Source organism: Desmodus rotundus, chromosome 8 (genome assembly GCF_022682495.2).
Source record: "Desmodus rotundus isolate HL8 chromosome 8, HLdesRot8A.1, whole genome shotgun sequence".
Classification (NCBI taxonomy): Eukaryota; Metazoa; Chordata; class Mammalia; order Chiroptera; family Phyllostomidae; genus Desmodus; species Desmodus rotundus.
Window position 1 is genome coordinate 131,146,218 of NC_071394.1, and position 15,137 is coordinate 131,161,354.

Genomic DNA, 15,137 nt, shown 5'->3' on the forward strand with positions numbered 1-15,137 from the left:
GACCGGGGCCAGGGTGGGCCATGGGGCAGTTGATGCCTGGGATCTGAGTGTCCGGCAGAGAGGAGGCAGACCTGGCCAGGGGCCACTCCACAGGGCGTCCTGGGTGGCTCTCAGGTGAAGTTAGCACAGCTGAATGGCTTTTGGAGGGGGAGACAGCAGGACCCTGGGTGGCAAGGAGAGTGTTGGGTGGGGCCAGCGAGTCCCGAGGGGTTGGGTTGTAGGGCGGGGAGTTGGCTCCTAGCCACTTGGCTCTTGGCTCCGGTTCCCTCTCCGATCCTCAGATCGGGTGCTGCGGAGATTCGCCCTCTGATTCATTCAGGAAAGACTTACTGACCTCCGTGGTAAGTGCCGTGTGGGGCTCCAGCACCCACGGCCAGCTCAGAGCACCTGTCTGGGCTGTGGGCCCTTGGCTCTGTGGGGCCCCATGGCCTGGCCCTTCCCTCCTAGAACCTTCCAAGAGCTCCCCTCAGTCTCCTCTTGCTCATCTGTACAATGGGGATGCCGTGCCCTGCTTCACAGCAGGACTGTGAGGTGCCTTGGGCTGAATAACCACAAACCTGGCACACAGGGCTCCCAACCTGGCACAGAGGCTGGTTTCAGGGGGCCTTTGAACACTGAAATGAAAGAAAGGAAGGCTCTACAATTTCCATACACACACACACACATACTGTGCAGCCCGGCACAGACACAGGGCAAGGGTGCAGTGCAGATTCACTGCTGCAATCATAATTGTTCTTATTTATATTGATTATTCGGCCTTCTCAATTTGTTGAGGAGAGACTTGGCATCCCGCCGCGTGTAGCCAGGCTCAGCTCTAGTTCTCTTCCCGCTCGCTGTCTGCTCCCCACCCCTCCCAAGACCTCCGTGCCCTGGGCCTATTCTGTGTGTGGGAGTGGAGCTCTATGGCCAAATCCACTGAGTCTTTTTCCTTCCCAGCCCAGCACCCTGGAGGCTTTGGCAACTCCTTACAGTTCTGCTTTAGTGACCATGATGATGATCACGCCAGGGGTGGTGACCGAGGTGGCGGGGCTCTGAGGGAAGCCGGGGCTGTGGGTGGTGGAAGGGATGGAGTTGGAAACCACAGTTATGGTGGCATAAGGTGCATAGTGGATGGTGGCTCAGTGGTGGTGACCTCTGGGGTAACCCTGGTACAGAGGAGTGGGGATGAGGAGCAATGACGGTCACAGTCACAGTGTTTGAAATGAGACATGACAGAGAGGAGAGGTACGGGCCCTGTCATGGCAGCTACATGACTCCAAGCTGGGGTTTCCTTCCTCGGACAGCCAGCCCCTGCTGGAAGCCTGCGGGCCAGCACTCCAAGGCTGGTCAGCAGGACCCTCAACATCCCGCTCCACCCTGCATCTGCAGTCAGCCAGCCACTGGGTCAGAGGGAGAGAGGCCTTCTCCAGAGGGTCTGGTTAGCCAGGAGGAAAAGGGGGAGGGAGAGGGAGGAGCCCTGAGAAGGGGGCTAGAGAAAGGAGGAGAGGAGTTGGGAGGAAGAGGAGGGAAAGGAGTAAGAAAAAAAAAGGGGGAGGAGAAGGAGGGAGAAGAAGAGATAGGAAAGGAGAAAGGAGAAGGACTAAGAAGAGGGATGAGTGAGTGGACAAAGACCACCCCTCGGGACCTTAGCAAAGTGCCTGGGGCAGGGCTGAGACCATGGTCCTGGCTGGTGAGGCCATGACCTTGGGGGTTGGGTAGAGGGTCCCTCACGTTCAGTTGCAGGGCTCTGGGGTCATCACAAGGCTATTTGAAAGCAAATGTCCCTTTTAGGAGAGGAGGCCCAGCCTATCTGGCTTCTCTGGGGTATAGAACCATAATGGGTGGGTCCCTGGGGCTGCTGGCTTGAAATAAGGCTGGAGGTTGCAGGGAATCACAGGGAGCCCACGAGTGGCGGCGGAGCTGTGAGGCTCGACTGCGGAGACCCGGCCTGGGCTGGAGGGTGTGGGCAGCATCCAGCGGTGCCAGCTGTCCCAGGGGCTGCCTCGCCACCTGCTGAGCGTCCCGGGCAGTCCTGGGTCCCGTGCTGCGGGGCTCACACGCGCGGCCGGTCAGCAGGGAGTGGGCAGGAGCAACACGACCAGGGGTGCGCAGGTGAGCGCAGGCTCGTTGCTCCCCGGCGCGCTCGCCCTTCCCGCCAGGGAGTTGAGTGCCGGGTAAACACCAGGCGCCGGAGCTCGGTGTATCCACGGAGAGACAAAGCCAGGGCGGGGCGGGGGCGCCGCCCGCGAAGCCAGGGCGGGGGCGCGGGGTGCAGATTAACCTCCCCTGGCGCTGGCTGCCCCACCGCTTGGGAGACCCCAGCCTAGCCAGCGGACAGGTGGAGCGGGGGCGGGGTGGCGGCCGGGCGGGTCCCGCCCCGGGGGTGGGGCCGGGCGGGGCGGGGCCGCGCTATGCAAATGTAGCCCACGGTGGCCAATTAGGGGCGCTCCCCGCTCGGCTTGGAGCACCCCGTCCCGGCTGCGGCCGCGAGACCAGAGCCAGCGAGCTAGCGAACGGTCGCGGTCCGGCCAGCCCCGAGTGCAACGAAGGGCCAGGGCTTGCGGCGAGGAGCGGTGCATCCCCGCGCGGCCGCCGGGCCCCAGCCCAGCAACCAGGCAGGCACAGCGCCATCCGGCCGAGCTGAGCGCAGCGCCCCGAAGCCGAGCGCGCCGTTGCCCGCGCCCCGCGTTCCGCGTCCCGCGCCGGGGAATGCGCCCTCGGCGCGCCGGCCAGGGGGCGCCCGCAGCCCACCCGGGGGGAGGCGGCCCCGAGCGCCCCTGAGCCTTCCCATGGCCCGGGCCGGGGCCCGGGGCCTCAGCTGCTGACGCGCTTGAAGCCCTCGGAACCCCTTAAGCCGGGGCCGAGGCGCCGACCCGGGTTCAGGCACAGCGGAGAGAGGGCGCGGGCAGGGCCATGGCCCCGGGGGGTCGCTAGCCGGGGCCGGCCCAACCGGGAGCGGCTCTGCCGCCGCCGCCGCCCGGGAGCCCAGGCCCCGCCGCCGCGGAAGAGGTGAGTGCAGCGGGAAGCGGGAGGGAGCGGGCAGGCGGCCGGGCCAGCCTGCGATCCCTCTGGGACCCCGCGGCACTGCAACTCTGCGGAAGTGTCCGAGGCGCGAGCATCGGAGGGTCAGGGGGCTTATCACAGACACAGGGGCGACCGAACTGGAGTGGGCGCTGTACCTGTTCGGTCTGCCCGGACCCTTAGCATTGGGGCGACAGGGAGGTGTGTGGATGATATGGCCTGCGGAGTCTCCAGTGTGCAAAGCAACTTTTTCCCATAAGGTTCTGGGTGGGTGGGTGGATGTTCTCTTACCCTGCCCCCCACTCCCACGTTCCTGGAGCAGGAATCCGAGTGCCCCTTCTCCTGGCTCAGCTCTCTCCCATTAACGCCTCAGGCAGCGCCGTTCAGCGGTAGGTGCGCCGGGCCTGCCTCGGTGTCCCGACCTGACTATCTTCTGCTCAAAGGAAGCACTATGCTGGTTGTTCCCACGTGGAGGGTCTCCCAGATCCGCAGGGCAGGAGGACCGCCAGCCCCAAGGCTTTTCTTCCAGCACTGTGCCAGCTTGGGTTTGCTTTCCACAGGGGATCTTGCTCCATTAGGGACCCAGTTGTATGTGGGGTTTAGGTGAACTGGGAGAGCCTGCCGCCCATTTGGGCGGGCTGGAGCCCCAGTGGTGAAGTGAGCAGGGGACACCAGGAGCTTGGTGGGCTCTCCTAGAGCAGGTGGGACCAGAAAGTGTTAAGGTGGCCCAGGAGTGAGGCAGGGATGGCAGGAGGGGGTCACCTGGAGCTAGAGCTAGGGGCCTGGCTAGATAAATCACTTCTCATTCTTGAGATAACTGTCTTGTGAACAGCAGCCCATGAACACCTGGGGGAAGGGGCGGACTCACAGCACTGTCTGCCCTGGAGCTGGGCCAGGTTGGTGGCTCCTTTCCTCCTGAACTCGCCCAGATTGTCTCCCAGAATATGGAAGCTGCACCCCGGGGGTTGGGAGGCTCACCGCAGCCCAGGGGGTTAGGTGGAGCTGGAGCCTTTTCCCAGGCTGCAACAGGAGTGTGCCGGACCCGTGGGGTGGGTATCCTGGGAGATGAGGGCACTGGGCACAGCTGCGTTTGCTGCTGCCCCTCAATTCTGAGGGAGCCAGGTCCGGAAGTGTGGCTGGGGGAAGAAAAGGCCAGCAGCCCAGGCTCAGCCTCCCACTGCTCTGCTAGGCATACCTTGAGGGGGAGGATGGAGCCAAACCAGGTGACCTTGACTGGGAACCCCACCACCACCACCATGAAAGGAGGGGTTTCAATCCCAGCTCTGCTGGGACAGCTCTGCTTCCTGGTCTGTGGGGTTTTGGGGGAGGGGGGGAACCAAGGAACCAGGAGTGTCCAGGAGCTGGGTAGGGGGTGGGATGCTGTTAATTCCTTCCCCATGTTCCCCCACGGCCCCTGCTCCTACCTCCCTTCCAGCCTGGCAGTTCTCAGCTCCGAGAAGCCTACCTCCCTTCCCTGAGGCAGGCTGTCCACCCCCACCCCCACCCTCAGCCTGGGAGGTCTGGAGCAGACCAGGCAATCCTACCACCTAGCCCCCTGCCCCAAGCCCAGGTGCCTCCAGACCCCCTCGATCCACCGCCCCTTCCCTGCACCCCTTGCCAGCCCCAGCTCCTCGGTTCTTTGTTCAAGCGTCTCTTCTCTGTCCCTCCCTCTCTCCTCCCTCTCTCCTCCTCCCTCCCGCCTGCCTCCCTCCCTTGCTCCCTCCCACCAGCCTTCTTTCCTTCCTTCCTTCTCTGCTCTCCTCCTGGTGGGCTCCCAGGTGGCGGTGCCTGTCCCTTCTCTGTCCACCCACCTGGGCTAGGTGACTGGGGGCTTCTCTGAGGCTGGGGTTGAGTGGAATGCATCTAGGGGTTGTCAGAGGGGAGGTGACTGCAGAAATGCCTTCCCCAAATCTCCTTCTGTCCTCCTCTTCTTCCTTCCCTCCCCTCTCCTTCTCTCTTCTCCATAGTCCCCAGGCTGCCAAAGAGGGGGCTTGGAGTTGGGCCTGAGGCCCCAGCAGATTTGAACGTCCCTTATTCACCCCTTTAAAGGGCCAGAGCACTGTGGAGTTCCCTTTAGGGGTCTAGTAGGGCAAAGCCTTCCACCTTCCTGGACACCTTGGGGGACTCCAACACTGTCCTTGGTGACCCTGACCTTGTCACCATGAAAATGGATGCAGGACAAATGGGGTCATGGGGAGGAGGGGAAGTGAATCAGCCTGGGGCCCTTGGTACATGGGACCAGAGCTCTCCGAGGGACGCTTTCTGCATCTTGACCTCCCCAAGCCAGGACAGTGTCTCCCAGCTTCCTTGAGCCCCACCCCACTAGCAGGTCTAGTTCTTGAGCAAACACATGCTTGTTAAGACATGTGTGGGCACGCAGTGAGGATGTGTGTGTGTGTTCATCCACAACTGTAACTGGGGGCCTCCCGTGTGTACCCCGAGGATCATGTGGACGCACAGTCCTTTCCAGGCCCCCCCACCCCCCTCATCAGAGCCTGCCCTTCAGTCAGCACCAGCGTGCTGCTCCAGCAGGCAGGGGCGGGGCTGGTTCCAAGGGGGCATCTGCCATGGGGTGGGGGGGTTGAAGAAACTGGAGAGGTGTGGCAGGCACTCCTGATAGGCTGTTCCCACCGAGGGCACCACCTGGGGAATGGGCCAGGGGGCCTGAGGCTGCACTTCCTGTCTGAGGAACCACGAGGGGTTTGCCCTGGCAGGAGAGGCAGAGGCTGGGGGGTGGGGGTCAAGGCAGGGCACCAGGGTCTGTCTCCTGGGGCCTGATGGTCCTATGTGGCACCTGGGCCTGGCTTCAGCACGTGCCAGCCCATTAGAGTAAGCCTCACCCCACCCCAGGGTCCTGAAATTGACCTGGGCTCCTACCCGCCCCCCCATGGGAGAAGGGGATAGACAGGGTAGATCTGGAGGATGGGGCTCACATTGACATTCTTGGTGCCCCCACCTCCAGTGCATCTGGGTGGGGGGTTGGGAGTTGGCGCTGGTTTTTGCCGGGAGGAGCAATATGTTCCGACAACTGGTGCTGGGCTGCGTTTACCCAACAGTACGCCTGCCCGGGGAGACAATATTTGAAAAACATAGTATTGAAACTTGGGGGTGGGGGAGCTCTGCAGGGGAGACTGCAGGACTGCCTAGGTGAGCCAGCCATCCTAGCTCCCCTTCTTCACCCTCTCCAGGCAGAACTAGAACTTTTCCTAATAGGAAGTCCTTCCATAGGTCTGACCTGGATCCCTCCTGCTGTGATCTCAGTAAAAGGAGGCTGCTATTCTTTGCCTCTCCTTTTCTTGCTGCTGTGTCTCTTCCCCTGTAGGCTGTCTGTGCGGGTCTCCCTCATCCTCCCCTCTCTCCCACGTACCCCACCCCAACAGCCAGGTCCCGATTTTCCTGTACTGGGAGGGGAGGTTTCGCTGGAGCAGGCAGGGCTGGACCCACCTCTTTCCCCCAGCCCATGAGGTGGGGTGTGGGTACCATATAGAGAGCCCGTGGGGTGCAGAGGGCTGCGAGCTCACCTGGTGAGCCGGGCCCTGTGAACGGCAGGCAGGGTGCTGGGGGCCAGAGGCTGCATGGTGAGTCTCCAGTGGCCCCTGTTAGCTCTGCTGGCCCCAGGCTGCACCTGGTTGCTTGATCTTCGGGCCTGTTGGTTACACCACCCCAGACAAAAGCAGAGACAAGAAAGTACATGAGGTTTGCACACTGGGGCATTCATGGCTCCAGGCTGAGGGTGTGAACGAGGAGACACCCATAACCCCACTTGTTTAGATCAGGAAATCAAGGTACCTGGGGCAGAATTACATAGGGGAAATGTGGGCAGGGCAGGACTCCCCTACCTGCCTCTCACATTCCAATCTTGATTCCCCCCTCCCAGGTGTCCAGACAGCCGAGCCTGCTCCCGGGTCCTAGGCCCCTCCCACAATGCCTGTCACTGGTCTCCTCCTCTGGGCTTCCCTAGTGATTGGGGCCTGGCCAGCCACCCCCTTCCAGGACCACCTCCCGGCCACACCTCGGGTCCGGCTCTCATTCAAAGGTAAGAGGCCTCCTTGTCGTCCCTCAGCCTGGTCCTCCGTGCACAGTGCCTGGCCTGGCGCTTAGGAGAGAGAGGAGTGGTCAGGGCAAACAAGGACCAAATGTGGAGCCATGTGGGTCTCCCTGGGTGTGTGTGTGGTGGGGACAGGGAGGTTGTGACCTACTGGGAAAGGCTGGAGACGGGGCCACTTAGACATTTTGAAGAAGGTTCTTGAGTCAGTCCCTTCTAGAGTCAAGACTTGAGGTCTTGGGGAGGCGGCCTGGGGTATGCAGAGCGGCTCCTGGTGGGAAGCTGCAGCTGCCACACCGCCCAAACTGGCGTGTGCAGGAGCCCTTCCTGCCGCTGCCATGTGTGGGGTCCTGACCTGGGCAGTCCCTGGTGTGGAGGGCCGGACCACCCTGCAGACATGGAGGCTTCGCGAAGCTGGAGGAGCAGGGCCTGTTCTGTGGGGCATGGCGGCTTGAGGAAACTTCGTGCGGGTCTCCGTGTGGGAGGGGTTCCCTGGAGTGAGGGGAGGGGGCTGTGGGCTGTGCTTGAAGGGAAGGCTACCTGGTGGGTTCTGGGAAAGCGTATCTGCTTTGGAAGACTGTGGAAGGTTCCAGTGCTGGGCTGGGGTCTGCAGAGAGGCAGGTCCTGCAGCTCTGACCCCTTGGCACCTAAGCCACTGGGCGGGTGACCGCGTGCAGCACACACAGCCAGCTGCACAGATGGCTCGTCACTAGTCCCTTCCGTGAAGGCCTGTGTGGCCAGGAGACTCTGAACTCAGTCCGGGGGACCTGGGGTCAATCCTGAGTCTCAGCCTTGGCCCTCCTCTGGCCCAAGGTCACTTTGTCCAGCCGCCTGCCATGGGTGGGGCAACTCAGCCCTGGCTGGCCAGATTTCAGGGCACACATATTGGGGTGAAAGGCTGGGCCGACCTCTTTCCTTCCTCAGGCTTGGCCGAGACCCAGCCCTCACCTCATCGTGTCCTTGTGTCCCCTGGCAGAGCCCCTCTCCTGACCTCGTCCCGCCCCTGCCGCCTGGTAGGGACAGCGGGGCATGGCTCTCCGAGGGGGCCTGCAAGGAGGCCTTGCAGGCCTGAGAAGTGGGCTGAAGCGTGGAGCAGTTTGGTTTGTGGAAGTGGCCCCCTCCCAGGCCTGGAAGATGAGATATCTATTCTGCTGACCCCCCTTCCCTGGTGGAATTCCTCAGGGCAGATTAGTGAATCTTGAAAGGGCCTGATTCCCCCTTCCCAGCCCCATGTGCAGGCAGCAGAGTTAGAGCATCCCGCAGGGAGGGAGGGCGGCTTGCTTTCCACACCCCAGGGACCCTGAAGCCCAGATACCCGCTCTGGGTGTTATCTGTCATCACCCTGGGGACCCATGAGAGGTAGCAGGCGGGATGAGACATAGGGAGGTCCTCTGTAAGCTCCTTTGAAACCTTCTTGGACCTCCAGGGGCAAAGGGGCAAAGGCTTTTGTTCCGGTTTTCCAGAGAGAGAAACCAAGGCTCAGGCAAGGGCAAGGCCAAGGTTAGGCAGGAGGCACAAGCGAGGCCAGAAATAGAACCCTGGTGTCCTGGCCTTGTTGACGCCTGACGCCTACATCAGTCAGGTCGATTCCCTCTCAATTAGCTCTGAAGCCAACACCTGCGGTGACTTAAAGCCCAGCTCTTGGCAGCCAGCCTGCTGTGGTGCCGACGGTGCTGGCAGCCTGGGTGGGGCTGTGGGACACCCAGGGCCACCCCATCCCAGGGTCTTGGTGCCTTTGCACACGTAGGTTTCCCTGCCCCAATGGTCCTTCCTTCCCCCCCACCCCTGATCTTGTGTTCTAGTTTTATGGTTAACATCACTTAGTTTAGCCAAGACTTGAGCACCTACTGTGCGCCAGGCCCTGTCATGTCCCCTCGGTGAGGGGTAAGTCCTCACCAAGTGTTTGTGGAGTGAGAACAGAGGCCAGCCGGGCCAGGGGCTAAGAGGAGGGCGCTTCTCCTCCTGGGCACACAAGGCAGGCAGAGAGAGGGGTGCTCTCAGAAGCACTGGTGGACTCTCCGGCTCCGTGCCTCAGTTTCTCCATCTGTGCCTTGGATGGGTATAGGAGCTGGCATACCAGGCCTCAGGGACTCAGCCAAGGCTCGTCCCCTCCCCTGCTGCTGTCCTGCTGCACTTGGGAGGTGCTGGCTGAGGGGCCAGCCTGCCCGGGGCAGATAAAGGAACAAAGGCAGGGACCTGGCCAGACTCGGGCCTGTCTCCTGCCTGTCCTGCCTGGGCGCCCCAGCCAAGCCTGTAGCTGAGAGATCCTAACCCTGGCAGGGACCCAGGGTTCGGTCAGAGTTAGGGCTCCTGTGGCCCACCTCCTGAGCTCCTGTCAGCAGCACAGCCAAGGTCAAGCAGAAGTGAGGGGTCAAGATCTCCAGGAGCAGGCGAGGTGCCCTTGAGAGTTCTTGGGGCTTGGGACGAGAGAGCCTGGACAGCAGGACCCCTTCCCTCCACCCCTCCTTGCCTGGGCCTGGGGTCCCCTTCACCCGAAAGTCACTGACCAGGTCTGGCAGAAGGAGACCCCCGACCCCGAGAGGGCACCACCTTGGCTGCAGCAGGGAGGTTCCAGGGCCCTGCCAGGTCCTTTGTTCAGCTTGGGGGATGTTTACTTTTTGCCAGGAAGCCACCCCACAATACAACGCTGCCGCCTGGGCTGGCTCTGGCCAGGACTGGGGCCATGAGGTGTTTGGTGGGGGAAAGAGGGCTTTTGATGACGTACGAGGTGGCTGGGCTACAGGGGAAACTGAGGCAGGGGTGGGGAGATGGAGCAGAAGATCATCTTGCCAAAGGAGGTCAGGAAAGATGCCAAAAATAGAGACAACTGTAGGTGCCCACGATGCTAACCGGCCATCTCCCCAAGACCTGAGGGGCCTCCCTGGGTTTCCTGTGAGGCAGGAGATCCACAGGCTTCCCGAATGGGCTCGGGAGCAGGAGCAGGAGCAGGACGAGGACCAGGGTGGAGCCAGGCCCTGCCTGATGTCTGAGACTGGCCTAGGACTGAGTGGAGCATATAGGGGGTGCAAGTCCAGCCCTCCCCTGTGAGCTAGGGACAAGGTGTCAGGGTCCTGCAGGGCCCGCTCTAGGTATCCCAGATTTCCCAAGGAAAGGGCTGGGGTTGCACTGGGCAGCTTCTCGTGTCCCTAGGAGGTGCTTTCCCTTCAGGAAGGGAAACCTGGCCCCGGAGGCTCTGGAGGAGCAATGGGTGGGGCCTCTGACCTGGGGAGGGGGTGCGGCTAATGGCCCAGGTGGCCCAGAATTGTGCCACCACCGACGTTGTTTTCATATGGCGTCAGAGAGCCAGTCTCCTGGTTTCCTTGTTAGGAGATGTTGAGACTGGAGGTTAGGAGGGGTCACCGTGGGCAGGGGTTATGCAAGCCTTGATGGCACATTGCCACTTCCCCAGGCCTGATGCACAGGGATGGGGGTGGGGTGGGGGTGGGGAGTTAGAGGGCCCACCCTTACCTGCTGGTGTCCCAGGTCAGCCAGATAGGCATGGAACTTCGGATTGCAGGGGTGGCACCAGGTAGCTGGGCAGAGGGTCAGGTGCCTTGGACACCTACAGGAGGGTTTGGAGCGAGCAAACCAGGATGGGTGGGTGTTTTGGGATGAGCCAGAAAAGAGGAAGGAAGACCCAACTCATGAACTTGAGCCCAGATCCCTGCATTTGGGACCAGTGTTCCTGGAAATGGGAGCTGCCTCCCTCCTGGGAGGGAACTTGGAAGTGGCCACTCTAGAGAGTTGGGAGGTCCTGGGGGCTGGCTCCCCGCCTCTCAGCTGGCCAGCATCAGCCTGGGAGGGAGTGGGGCAGGTCCTTGTGCTTGCAGAGAACCTGCCTGAGGCCCTGCCTGAGTCAGCAGGGCCAGGGGCCGGGCCTTTAGCTGTGATCTCGCCATGCCCATCCCGGCTTCGGATGGGATCGCCACCAGCTGGGCTTCAGCAGCCGCAGCCTTGTCTCTGAGTCCCTGGTACAACACTTGCCCCTCCCTCCCTGGCTCCAGCTTTCCTTGGCACTGATCGGGGAGCTGGTGCATGCTCAAGGAGTAAATCATGTTCCTTGGCAGCCCCCACTGCTTTGTAATCGTAAAGAATTTAAAGAGAAACCGCCAAGATAAAAATCTCATCCCGGCTCATGAAAGCATCTCTCACCCTGTGGCTTTGGAGGCAGCAGCCTCAGCACAGGCTCCGGACTGTCTGCACCTGTGTGTGCGCACCCCAACCTGGCAGCCCCTCCAGAGGTGGTGCGGGCCCAGCGGGTGTCTCAGAGCCGAGGGTACCTGGCCTCTGACTCCTGGGAGACATCCAGCGCTTCCCACTCCCACCCCCACACTCAGGGCAGCAAGCGGGCACTGCAACTTGGTAGAATGCCGAGGTGCTGGTGGTGGGGGTTGAGAGAACTGGCCCTGAAGACAAACCCCATTCCACCCTGGTCAGCCTGGTGACCTTGGACAAGTGCCCTAGCCTTTCTCAACCCGGGCCTCTCCCTGGCCCTGTGGAAGCAGCGTCCTGAAGGCTCAGGCTATCCTGGTGCCTCCTGGCCGGGGGTGGGCCTTGAATAGCAAAGTCCCTCGGGTGGCCCTGCTACCTCGTCTGCAACATGGTACCACCCTCATTGTGTTGTTGGGAGCGTGGACTTTGTGAGTTGGGTTGCAGCCTCCATGACGGGACTCTCAGTAACCAGGAGCCTCACTGAGGGTGGCCCCAGAGGGTGCCCAAGGAGTCCCGCACTGCCCCCCTCCTCTGGATTTCTAACCTTTGGTGAGGACTGCAGGAGGGCCCCTGCACCCTGTGGGTGGAGTTGGGTCAGGAGGAGGAGTGGCTCCCATGGGCATCCCCGCAGGCTTCTTGGTGGAGGAAGCCATGTCTCAAGTAAGGGAAGGGCGGTTTGGGGAGAGAGAGAAGCAGGAGCAGAGGCGGGGCATGTGCTGCAGCACTGTGGAAAGGGCAAAGTGCTGGATGGAGTCTGGTCGCCCTTGGTGCCAGGATGTCCTTTACACTTTCTCCTTGTGATTTTTAAGCTCTTTTTAATCTCGGCAGAGGTGACACCTCCCTATCGTGGGGAAAATCCAACAACAGAGATGCAGTTGGGGAGGGGATGCCTCGGAGGGGCGCCCAGGGGATAAGCTCCCCAGTCCAGCTGGGGCCCACGTCAGTGGCAGTGGCCCTCCCCGGGCACTGTCCTGCCTCCTGCAGCTTGTGCCGGAGTGACCGGACCTGGGCCATTCACTTGGGCATCTATACAGCTGGGCCCAGAGTTTGTTAGCCTGAGCTGGCCTGGCCTGGTGTTGGCCTGGGAATCTGGGCTCCACCTCAAGGGGGCCCTTGGCACTTTGGAGAAGCAGAGAAGATTCCTGCCGCATTTTTCTTAGAAATAGAAAGAGGACCTTTGCCAGAGGCCTGGATGCCAGAATGCTTCAGTCTGAATCCCAAGCCCAGCTCACGTGGGCGCCTGAGCTTGGCAGGTCTGCAGCCCCCCCTCCCCCATCCCACCAAGGCAGCTGAGCAGCTGCAGGGAGGGGACAGTGGTCCCCTGGGCTCCAGACCCTGACCACCAGTCCTGACCCAGCAGAAAATGGGGCCTGGGTGGTGGCTGTGGAGGACCCAGGGGCCAGCCTGGGGGGGCGGGAGGCCTCAGTGAGCTGACGGGGGCTTTCGCAGGGGGCAGCCCTGCAAGAACTGGCTGTCTGCTGCTGCACCCCTCACAGGCAGGGGCAGCCCCAAAGCTGCTGGCCCCTCTGGGACCAGGAAGCCTTCGGATCCAGACCGCCCCCTTCCCCCACTCTTCTTCCTTCCTTCCCCCCACTCCCTCCTTGCCTGCACCCCCTCCCATCATCACCCTGACCCGTCCTTGGCTTCCTACCCGGACATGCTCTTTCCTCTGAGGTCTCTGCACCTAGCCAAGGGGCTTTCTTTCCTCCTGCCGAAGGCTTGGTGCTGACACCCTCAGTCCCCACCCGGGGCAGGGCCGCTGTCCCTGCCGGTCATGCTCTATCCCTGGAAGAACAGCAGCTAGCTGTGGGGGCCTCGTGGGCTCCTCATCACCGAGGTCCCGTGGGTGGCGCTCCAGGGGGCCTCAGCCCAGGGCTGCCGCACTGTCATTCTGTCCCACACCTTCCTGTCCCAGTGCAGGCCTTCCTTGCAGGGCTCCTGCCCCGGCCACACGGCATCCCCCACGGCTGACCCTGGGCACACATCTGTCTGTGCGGTGCCTCATTCTCCCCACCCAAGTGTTGGGCAGGGGGCTCAGAGTGTCTGGGACATCCTGGGAATCTTTGGGTGGGTGATGTGAAGGGGCCGCAGGGAGCCTGGGAGTCCAAGGAGGGCAGCAGAGGTTGGGGCTGAGCCTGTCGCCCATCACGGCCTGTCCATCTGGTTGATTTATCGGAGTAAATGAGCCATGGAGAGTTTGTTGTCTTTTGCAGTCGTAGGAGGAGGAGGTGGCTGAGGAAGGAGTGAGGAGTTTCCGGGCCAGGTCTGGAATGTGGGAGGAGGGGTAGGTCCCCAGGCCTGTGGAGCTGGAGGCACTGGCGGTCATTTCCCTGTCCCCACCTGAAAAATGGGTCAGGGCAGCCCTCCCCCTCACCACCAATCCCTCTTCCCCCCGCCCCCCACCCCCGCACACTTTTTAGGGCACATAGCTGTGCAAGCCGCTTGCCTGACCCAGCCCATGTCCTCCCGCTCTGTGTGCAGGGCCGCGCTGCCCGGCTGGGCCGGGCCAGCTCCCTCCACTGCTCTGCGTCTTTGCCAAGCTGGGCTGGAGCTCTGAACGCGGTGTGGCTGGTGAACTCCCAGAGGTCTTATCACAATCATCCGTGTCCCCTGTTAGGGTCCGTGTGGGACCTGTTGGCCCCCTGAGCCACCAGCCCAGGCCTGGAAAGATCAGGCCCCGTGGGGCCCGGTGGGTGGGCCACAATCAGTGGAGGTGCCCAGGCTGGAGAGCCCCAACCTGCTGGGGACAAAATGGCTGAAACTCACTAACGTCCTGCAGGGGAGAAGTGTAGAGCCTCTGATTCCAGCTGGCCTGTGTGCCAGGGAGTGACCCTGCTGCCCCTTGCCTCCTAGCTTCTCTTGTGCCCCCAGCCTGTCCTCTCCTGGGCGGAGCAGGTGGGCGCTGGGGCGGAACGGGCGTGGGAACAGCATGCCCCAGCCCCGGAGCCCCCAACCCCCGGCCCCAGCCCCAGCCCCAGCCCCAGCCCAGCCCAGCCCCAGCCCCAGCTCCAGCCCCAGCCCCAGCCCAGCCCCAGCCCTAGCCCAGCCCCAGCTCCCCAAATGGGAGAGAACCCTGCAGTGGAGCTTTAGTCCAGCTGGGTGGCTCCTCTGCTCAGGCTCCTGTCCAGCTTGGTGTTTACTGAACAGCTGGGATGTTTACAGTAGCCCTTAAGATGGGGCCCTTCATTCCAGAGGGTTTCCCATCTTGAGGGTTCCACTGAGGGCTCTTCCGACTCACTGCCTCCCCGCACCCCTGGGATAGGCATGTCAGGGACGCAGGGGCTGCACCCATCCCCACCCTTGCCAGGGCCGGCTAGCGTTGAGGCGCCTGCCCCTCTACTCTCCACTCTGGCCCCCGGTCCCTCTTCCCTGGAGAAGTGAGTAGTCCCAGGAAGTGGCAGCTCTAGGTGGTGAAATATGGTAACTGGGTCCCTAGTTCAGACATTTAAATTAAATTCAATCAGAGTAGTTATTGAATATAAACACACCAAGTCATTTACATGTTAATTATGTTGAATGGACTAGAGGCCATAATTAGTTGCTAATTGGGTGAGAGCGGCTGTAATTTGTTTTGTTGGCACCGACCTGGCTCACCTGCCTGGGGGGAAGGGGGCAAGTGTCAGTGGCTCCCAGGAAGGCTTCTGGGTCTCCAACCTGGAGAGCCGGGCTCAGGGACAGGACTGGAGGGGACAGGTACTAAGGAGGCAGCTCAAATCCACGGCAAAACCCTGGATCTGGTTTCTAGGGGTTTCCATCAAGAACATCCTGGGGGCGGTTACTGAGAAAGCAAGCCCCTGCATCATCAGCCTGTCCTCCCAGCCCCATGTGGCACCTGGACCCGAATAATGGGAAAAGCCCAAGAGAGGGTCCGTGGGAACAC

General features: G+C 61.9%; 1 protein-coding gene across 2 annotated transcripts in view; it reads left to right on the forward strand.

Moving 5' to 3' along the window:
* The first annotated feature begins 2,441 nt into the window (after window positions 1-2,441).
* The window catches only part of SEMA3F (semaphorin 3F), a 28,063-nt gene continuing 15,367 nt past the window's right edge, over window positions 2,442-15,137 (forward strand). Inside the window, exons 1-2 of one of the 2 annotated variants that reach the window (XM_053929847.2) lie at window positions 2,442-2,988; window positions 6,878-7,036. In XM_053929847.2, coding sequence (XP_053785822.1) covers window positions 6,925-7,036 — 112 coding nt within the window. In that variant the 5' untranslated portion in view covers window positions 2,442-2,988; window positions 6,878-6,924. The remainder of the gene's footprint in view (window positions 2,989-6,877; window positions 7,037-15,137) is intronic. The other variant, XM_053929848.1, reaches the window with a different exon arrangement.